At 49.4% G+C, this 8,551-nt stretch overlaps 2 protein-coding genes across 2 annotated transcripts in view; both read left to right on the forward strand.

The window, feature by feature from the left end:
* Positions 1 to 330, forward strand: part of BPI (bactericidal/permeability-increasing protein) — an 11,180-nt gene extending 10,850 nt beyond the window's left edge. The window contains exon 15 of the mRNA XM_009318755.1: positions 301 to 330. Coding sequence (XP_009317030.1) covers positions 301 to 330 — 30 coding nt within the window. The remainder of the gene's footprint in view (positions 1 to 300) is intronic.
* Positions 331 to 558: 228 nt separating this feature from the next.
* CDK5RAP1 (CDK5 regulatory subunit associated protein 1) lies at positions 559 to 6,527 on the forward strand. Its single transcript, XM_009318740.1, has 12 exons — positions 559 to 658; positions 1,133 to 1,167; positions 1,898 to 1,998; positions 2,186 to 2,396; positions 3,216 to 3,336; positions 3,632 to 3,862; positions 4,117 to 4,214; positions 4,328 to 4,383; positions 4,499 to 4,629; positions 5,486 to 5,635; positions 6,086 to 6,226; positions 6,374 to 6,527. The coding sequence occupies exons 1-12, from the start codon at positions 560 to 562 to the stop codon at positions 6,452 to 6,454; spliced, it is 1,455 nt and encodes a 484-aa protein (XP_009317015.1). The 5' UTR covers position 559; the 3' UTR covers positions 6,455 to 6,527.
* Positions 6,528 to 8,551: the final 2,024 nt, after the last annotated feature.

Below are 8,551 nucleotides of genomic sequence, written 5' to 3' on the forward strand. Positions count from 1 at the left end.
CGGAGCGGAGGGTCGCTGCAGCGTGCGCGGGGGAAAGGAGTTGTTTGGGTGCTTTTGGGGCCCAGCAGGTTATTTTGATGTTAGCAGAAGTCCAGCTCGCTGGCCACGTGCCCACTGGTGTGTCTCCCCCCACCATGGAGACGGGGAGCAGATTGCTCTGGCACCTCTCCGCAGTCCATGTGCTGGGCTGTCAGCCGGGGCTGTGGTAGAGCTTTCAGGCTGTGATGCCCTGGGGAGGGGGGGTTTCATTGCACTAAATGTTATATCTCAGTTCTAACACGGCTTCTGCTTCTCTGCAAGCCACAGTCCAGACCTGTCGTGTTGGAGTGACGTGCTCTGAGGCACTCCGGTTTCCCAGTGCCACTAGCAGAGTCTGTCTTTATTTTTGGTTTATCCTTTCTGTGTGGGCTGCAAGTGAAGGCAGCTTTTGCGCTGCTTGCCCGAGTCTCTCCAGTGGTGGGACTGAAGGTTCCTTCCTATGGAAAAGGTCATGGAAACAGGTTGTAGATGAAAGCGCCGAGGCAGGCTTCTGCGTCACACCGCCTTTGTTGCAGTGTACATGGAGACGTATGGCTGCCAGATGAACGTCAATGACACGGAGATCGCCTGGGCCATCCTGCAGAAGAATGGCTACGGGAGGACAAAGGACCTGGATGAGGTAAGGCACCTTGGCAGCTCTCCTGTAGCGCAGGTCTGCGGGGGCATCGCACCACTGCTGTGCCTGCGAGTCCCGGGTTTTGTCTGGAGCGCAGTCCTGCAGGATGTTGTGATTTTTGCAGTCTTAAGTTCTGTGGAGTAAAGGAAGCTACTTAACAAGCGTGCTAGAAAGCTGTCGGTTGTTTTTTTTCTTTAAACTGCTGGGTTTCCTGTCAGTAGGAGAGCGATTGGACACAGCGGGATGCTCCTGACTCATCTTTGTCTAAGTTTACATCTACCATTTAGCGGAAGACTCTGTCTTCTATTAGTTTCTTGCACCTTTGTTTATTGAAGCCCACTGTGTCCTTGGGCAGATCTTTTTCACTGAGTTAAGTGAGTTTTGTAGGCTGCCTCTTCAGGTTACCTGTGCAGGGCATGAGTACTTATCGTTTGGCTTTTACAAATTCTTCTTCCTTTTTTGTTGTTTTCAATTTAGGCAGATGTGATTCTCCTTGTCACCTGTTCTGTGAGGTAAGGAAACTTTTGTCACTCCTGGTTTCGGACAGTTTTTAAGGAGTTACCATTTGAAAACCAAGGCAATAAATGTGTTGTGCGCAGAAAAGAGCATGCAGATGTGAAACTACCCGTTTAGCTGAGGACAGAGCTAGCTGATGCTACAGTGTATAACATTAATTGTGCTATGAATTGCTTTTCTATATAGTGAGAAGCAGCTCTTTGGTACTGTAAGCTCTGTGTATATGTCATGGGCCGTTAGAGACCTGCACGGATTTGTGCTTTAACGATTTTTAATTTTTTTTTATTCCGCCTTGTCTTGAACTGACTGTCTCTCTAGTATAGAGTCTGTACTTTAAAAATTTGGGAAATACGTTTAGGGGCAATTTGGGATATAAATATATAGGGAACTTTGCTTGGTTTTTCTGAATGCAGAAGATACTAAATGCTCATTGTCACTTGCAAGGTAGCTCATACTGGCTGGCTAAGGCAGACTTTTTCTCCGCAAGAGCTCAGTCCCTGAGTTGTTTCTGCAGTGCAGGTGCTCCCAAGCGAGAGAAACGATAAAGATAGAGGCAAGACATAATCCACACACCACAAACAGCACTTTCATGTGCCATCAGATCCATCAGGTGGATGGTTCCCTGTCTTTAGTTGAATTCTTCTCTCAAAGCACTTGGGCTGCTTCACGTAGGGGGACCGTTAAAGTGCAACAATCGGATTAACCACTGTTTTCCTGGCTTCCCAGGGAGAAGGCAGAGCAGGCTATCTGGAATCGCCTGCGGCACCTCAAGGCACTGAAAGCCCGGCGGCAGCAGGCTCGCTTACCTCTCCGCATCGGGATTCTAGGTACTTGGCGGGATGTGCAGGAGCGGGTTGCAGATACTGTTGTGCCACATCCCATCGTGCTGCGTTTCCTCTTCCCCTCTGGCGGCACCAAGCCTTTTCTGCAGGGTGAAAGCAGCTAGTGAAGGGGTGCGGAGGTGTAACGGAGGGTGGGCGCTTCCTCACAAGGACCCTTCTCCTTTGGCGGCAGGATGCATGGCTGAGAGGCTTAAGGAGGAGATTCTGCACAGGGAGAAGCTAGTCGATATTGTGGCAGGCCCTGATGCGTATCGTGACCTTCCGCGGCTGCTGGCCGTGGCAGAGTCTGGCCAGCAAGCTGCTAATGTCCTGCTGTCGCTAGATGAGACTTACGCAGATATTTTGCCTGTCCAGACTAGTGCAGGTGGCACAACAGCGTTTGTGTAAGTACCTTTTTTTCCTGTGCATGTTTCTGTGGTTCTGGTTTGGAAATATTGCTGTGCAGAACAGACATGTCAGTGACAGCAGCTACCCAAGAGGTGCAGTGCCTGGTTGCACTCGCTCCCGGCAGCCCAGGGGCGTGAGTCTGCCAGACTATGTGTTTGCTGCTTCTTCGCTGTCTGACTGAGCCCTGGAGAGACTGCCCCATGCTCTGGCTGTCTGTGGGCTTCTCTTACTCTCCTTTGAGAACGTTGATTGTCTAAGCCTGATGCTGCACTGAGTGATTTCTGTCACACTGACATTTGTGCCCCTCTCAACCCCTGCCTTCTGCTATGTCCTGCCCCAGGTTCTCCTATTTAATTCTTCTAATCCTCCGTGCATTGTAACTTCTGTTGGGTTTGTTTCCATTTGTTTAGTTTTGATAATAAGATTCCCAAACATGAAATCAGACTCTGCTCAGTGTGGCCATAGAGTACAGCAGGACAGTATCACCCTCTGTAGGAACAGGATGCAGAAGGATCTTTCATCACTGCCAGATTGCAGTGCAAGTCTGTGCCTCATGAGTTGCTTTCCAAGTTTCTTGGAAACGTGCACGAAAAATTAGGAGGTGTTAGCTTGGGGCAAGCAGAAGCCAGCTCTGGCTGTGACGGTGTGTAAGGGGAAGCTGCAGAGCTGTGTTCAGAGCTGGTGCTGTGTGTGCTGCAGGCCAAGGGGGTTGGCTGAAGGCAGCAGTGCTGGGCCAGGTCAAAGCAGGGCAGGATGCAACATGCATGATTCTTCCGGAGCAATCGTAGTACGACCTGTACTTTACCTCTCGGCAGATCTATCATGCGGGGCTGTGACAACATGTGTAGCTATTGCATTGTGCCCTTCACCCGCGGCCGTGAAAGGAGCCGCCCCATCGCGTCCATCCTGCAGGAAGTGAGGATGCTGTCGGATCAGGTGAGGCAGAGCCTGCTTCCCACCTGTCCCAAACCATGGGAGGAAGGGTGGTTCTCAGTGAAACTGTTTTCAGTGATGCCTTTGACCAGTGACACCACCTTTATCTGTGGAGATGAGGTTACCGTAGGGTTCCACCAGTGGCTTTTTGAGTCCCCTGGTAATACTCTGAGACAGACAGGAAAGGGACGGCTTCCCTTGGAGACTCCTCCTTGAAGTAAGAGTAAAACTGTGGCTGCCCTTGCAGCTTAGCCATCTTGACCGGGTTATATTTTTTCCCCTCTGTTTATTTTTGTAGGGAGTGAAAGAAGTGACCCTTTTGGGTCAGAACGTCAACAGCTTTCGAGACATGTCTGAGGTGCAGTTTCAATCAGCTGCTGCCCCAGTCCTCAGTCGTGGCTTTAGCACAGTCTACAAAGCTAAACCAGGAGGCTTGCGCTTTGCACATCTTCTAGACCAGGTTTCTAGAATTGATCCAGAAATGAGGATCCGGTTCACCTCTCCACACCCCAAGGATTTTCCTGATGAGGCAAGTGTAAAATAAACACCTGGACCTCTGCTTGCAGGCAGGCAGGCAGGCAGTTCTGAACTGCTGGCTGTGCTTCCTTCCCAAAGGGAACGCGGAATCACAGAATGGGAACAGCAGCTCCTGGGAGGGGGAATGTTCGTGCTAAAGCTGGCAGGTTTGCAATTTGCTGGCTTTTACCCAGGGAAGACTCTTCCCCTTGGCATCCTGGTAGAGTTGAGCTGTCTATGACGTTGTCTCCTGATTGCCCATCACAGGTCCTGCAGCTTATCCAGGAGCGACACAACATCTGCAAACAGCTTCACCTCCCAGCCCAGAGTGGAAGCACACGAGTCCTGGAAGCCATGCGACGAGGGTGAGTGAGTGCCGTGGGGAGTCTTGTGCCCTACCCTCTGATTTAGGGTGCTGATTTCTCCTCACCAATGTTGTGGTTTTCTGATTAGCAAATCCATCCGTTGTCCATTGCAGATACACAAGAGAAGCGTATTTAGAGCTTGTACACCATGTGCGCGAGTGCATTCCAGGTAGGGGCTCCCTTTAGCTTCGTCTGAGCTCAGCCCAGCTGTATCTTACTGTCCTTTCTTGAGTGAGTGTTTGTCTCTTCCTTGAGGGAAGTGTAAAGCTGCATCTCTGTTACAGGAGTGAGCTTAAGCAGCGATTTCATTGCCGGCTTCTGTGGAGAGAGGGAAGAAGATCACCAGCAGACTGTGTCCTTGCTGCGGGAAGTCCGCTACAACGTAGGGTTCCTGTTTGCCTACAGCATGAGACAGGTGAGTGCAGGACCTGATGGAGAACACTCTTATCTCTGGGTATCTCACCTAATTACTGGGTGCTGTTTCTCACAATGAGACACTAAAAAAAAAAAAAGCTATTGAAAATAATACCTAAAGACTTGGTGTATTGGTAGATTTTTTTGCTTGCGTGCGGCACTTCTAGGGTATCTGGTTCTGCAAGGGCCACCTTTGTGCCTGAAAGGCTTCCAGCTCCCTTGTGTGAGTGTCAGGGTTGACCTGGTTCTGCAGATGCTCCGGAGTCATTGCAATGAAGCAGCCACGTCTGCAGAGACCTGGCTGCACATATATTTTTCTTTGCTGATGTAGCTGGGCTCCAGTCCAGCTACGGAGACTCCATCAGTCAAGTCTGGAGAGAAGTGGTGAATTTTCAGAAGGTATTTCCATGGGAAGAGTGGATAGTTGACAAGTCTCCATTAGAATGCTCTCCAAAGTGTAAGATGCTGACGGGGAAGAGGACAGGAGGTTGGGAAACATAAGGAAGCAAAGGAGTATGGATCACCTTTCAGCTCATGGAACCAGAAGTAGTAGAACCCATTGCCTGTCCTTGTGGACAGACAGGCAACAGGCACATCTCACGTAGGAGCTGCAGAACTGCTTCACACAGCCGCCGATACTCGGCGCCCTACATCAAACCTTCTACCAAAAAGGTGATGCAGAAAGAATGTGAGGAACTCAAGGATGTTGCTGGTGCTGAAAACATTCCTTGAGATTGTAAATACAAACTGTGGAAAGCTGTTGCTTGAAGAGCAGCCACGCTGGCTGGGGTCAGGCAAGGTTCTGATCTCAGACTGTCTGGTTATTGAGGAGCCACGCTTGCTTTGTCTGTTTACAGAAAACTCGGGCATATCACCGGCTGCAAGACGATGTGCCTGCAGACATAAAAAAGAGGCGGCTGGAGGAGCTCATTACCGTCTTTCGAGAGGAGGCTGCAAGGGCAAACGAGGCGATGGTGGGCCAGTCTCAGCTGGTGCTGGTGGAGGGGGTGAGTGTGTCTGGAACAGAGTTGTCCTTCTCCCCTCTTGCTGGCCAAGAGGCTCTTAGGCTGTACACAGCAATCATTGCCTCTGCCTTCCCTTCTCACTTTCCCCACACAATCCTAGGACTCCAAGACCATGTCTACACACTTAAGCAGACAGCCTGATTTTTCCAGAGCACCGAGCTGAGCACAGGGGGATGGGATGGGTTAGAGACGTGTCTCTGGCCAAGCGCTGAATTAGTGCAGGCTTTGGAACGTTGGCTTTGGTACGTTGGCTTTGGTGTGGGTGTCAACACAGCAGCTCTGGCTGTAGGAGTTTGTTCCATGGCGTGTTTAACAGTGTGGAATGTGGATTTTAATACTGGCAATAGTGCTCAATTAATTCCTGAGGCGATAAAGCCCAGCAGTGAATCAGAGCTATTGCCATGCAGGTAATGTTCCCTGTCCTCCTTTCAGCCCAGCAAGCGCTCTGACTTGGAGTTGTGTGGGAGGAATGACGGCAACATCAAGGTGATCTTCCCTGATGCCGAGACAGAGGATGCTGCGGGTTGCAAGGCTCTGGTCAGAGCCCAGCCGGGGGACTATGTGTTGGTGAAGGTGACCTGTCTACAGTACTTGTTTCCTTGGGCTCTTTTTCTTGCACAGTGCTGTTCTAGAGAACAGCTGCTGCCAGGAGAGCCTAAAATTAGAATGGGTCCTCCTCAGCCTTTCTGTTCCTGAGGACGGTTGTGCTGTTTCTTTCAGGTAACCTCTGCCAGCTCTCAGACCTTGAAGGGAGTTCTGCTCTGTCGTACTACCCTCTCCCGCTCTGCAGTTTGTCACTGAGGCATCCCTGCTGCCAGTGGACGAAAGCAGCATGTTTTTTCCAGGAAGAAACAAGGAAGTTTGGTCAGGTGGAGATGGGGTAGAAACAGGGACATATATGTATATTAAAAATAGATATATAAAATAATAAAAAATTATATATATATTTCTGGTTTGGCAACAACCTACCCCCCATAGATCTGTGCAAGTCTGTAGGCGAAAGGGATGGAAGCTGTGTATGGACTCGCCAAACCCAAGTACTGTGTGGTCTTGTATTCTCGCTTCCTCTCGGGCTTGGCCCACCCCTGCAGTGCTGCAGGTCTGTCCTCCGACTTTGATCACGTCCTCTAATGCAGCCCAGCCTGAGAAATCTGTCTGCAGAGCAGGTCGTTCCTACTAGCTCAGTTGAATTTAGGAGCTGCAAAAATGGTAGTGGCTAGAAAATACAGCTCCAGTAACTGCTGGAGAATGGCAGGAGTACTGCCCAAGGGGACGAAGAACTCAAAGAACAGAAGACCGATGAATTCTTTCCAAATATTGGTAAGTTCCCTATTTGCAAAATGCTTGGGAGGGGGAAGTAAGAACCTGCACCGCGTGTGTATGATGGAATATGGCACTGAACTGTGGAATATCAAATGGTGTTTAAGGTGCACAAGTGATGCTTAATTTGTTGTATCTGAGGCTGAGGGAGTGCAGCCTTACCCTTGCACTGGGGATATTTGGGTCTAGGTTAGAGAGGAAGGATTCCCCTGTCTCAGGCCTAAGGTGGTGCGTGGTAAGGACTGACTGCCAGCTGAGGGTTATCTCTAGCCTGTTAAAACCTTAGGTGCAGCTTTGTAATCCAAACCTCTGTGGATGTCCTTCCCTTTGCTCACTAGAAGAGAGAAATTATTGTACCAATTTAAATGGCCAATAACTTCTTTAAGTGCGTCTTACAGTTCCTTGTTTTTATCGGCCTGCAGCTAACCCTGGCTGCATTGTGTCATATTCCAGCTTGGTCTGCTAAATTCAAACAAGTACCTGTAACCTGCACTTGTAAACTCTCTCTTGTGAGATGTGAGAAAGAATCACCCCTTTTAATACAGATAATCATGTTATTAAAAGAAATCGTTGTAAAAGGCTCTATGCAGTGACAAATTTTGAAGGAACAGCTGATCAACTCTTAATAGAGCAGTCACTACATGAATTTGCAGAATTTTTAAATAAACATGAAAGGGTTTTGCTAGAAAGTCTTCCCTCCTGCTCAGCTCTTTCTGGGATATAATTGTATCTCTTTGAAAACAGCATAGTTCACTGAATATTCATTAGACCTTAGTTTAAGAAACGAATACATTTTGCTTATTATCTCAGAGCTGATTCTCTTCTCACAGAAGTGAATCTGCACAATCAGCACTAGTCAGTGCGGGTTCTGAGGTGCTAACACTTACACAGTGCCGTTCTGCCCTCCTGCCTCCAAATGGGAAAGTGTCTTGGGCCCAAATCCACAAACCAGGTCTTAGACCTCTGCTGCCCAGTGAGTGTAAGCCTTTGGCCAGTGGGTATTTAAGGAAGAGGCAGCGAGAAGCTGTTTGGTTTGAAATGCCAAAGGAAGGAGCAGGGTGTATAAGCATCATCCCTCAACAGAGACAGGCGCTGAAGCCAACGTGTGCTTGCTAATTAAAACAACCGGGTAAGTGGCCCAGTTTTAACTGCCCTGCAGCATCTCTTTCAGCTCATTTTTCCCACGCGTCTTGAAACCGTGGCCCAAGCCAGCGCCCCCTGAAGAGGGCTGACACCCACCTTTCGCTGCTCACTTTCACCTTCTCCCCACAAGCACCTATTCCAAGTGAGAAACGCAGACCGCAGGGTGCCCTCCCCGCTCCGTCCAGCTTTGAGGCCAGCTGCGGTCGTTTTACAATCATTATTTTAAGAGCACGCGACTAATGAGGAGGAGAGCTGGGTTTTACATTTTGATGAGAAGGTGATAATGCTCGCTGCACAGACTCCCCAAGGAGCCGTAGCGCTTACCATTTGTCTCGCCTTCTTAGTTTTTATAGGCCTCAGGAATGAAGGCTGAGGTTTTAAGGCAGCGAAGCATCCATTAGGAAGCACGCACAGTGACCTTGGAGGCTGAGTTAG

The sequence above is a fragment of the Pygoscelis adeliae genome, unplaced genomic scaffold, assembly GCF_000699105.1.
Source record: "Pygoscelis adeliae isolate BGI_AS28 unplaced genomic scaffold, ASM69910v1 Scaffold432, whole genome shotgun sequence".
NCBI lineage: Eukaryota > Metazoa > Chordata > Aves > Sphenisciformes > Spheniscidae > Pygoscelis > Pygoscelis adeliae.

Bases quoted from the DNA above. Each gene is read 5' to 3' on its own strand.
- CDK5RAP1 (XM_009318740.1), top strand. From the start codon at position 560: ATGGAGACGTATGGCTGCCAGATGAACGTCAATGACACGGAGATCGCC. The intron at 2,397-3,215 runs GTAAGTACCTTT...ACCTCTCGGCAG, and splicing joins GGTGGCACAACAGCGTTTGT to ATCTATCATGCGGGGCTGTG. The intron at 4,630-5,485 runs GTGAGTGCAGGA...GTCTGTTTACAG, and splicing joins TTGCCTACAGCATGAGACAG to AAAACTCGGGCATATCACCG.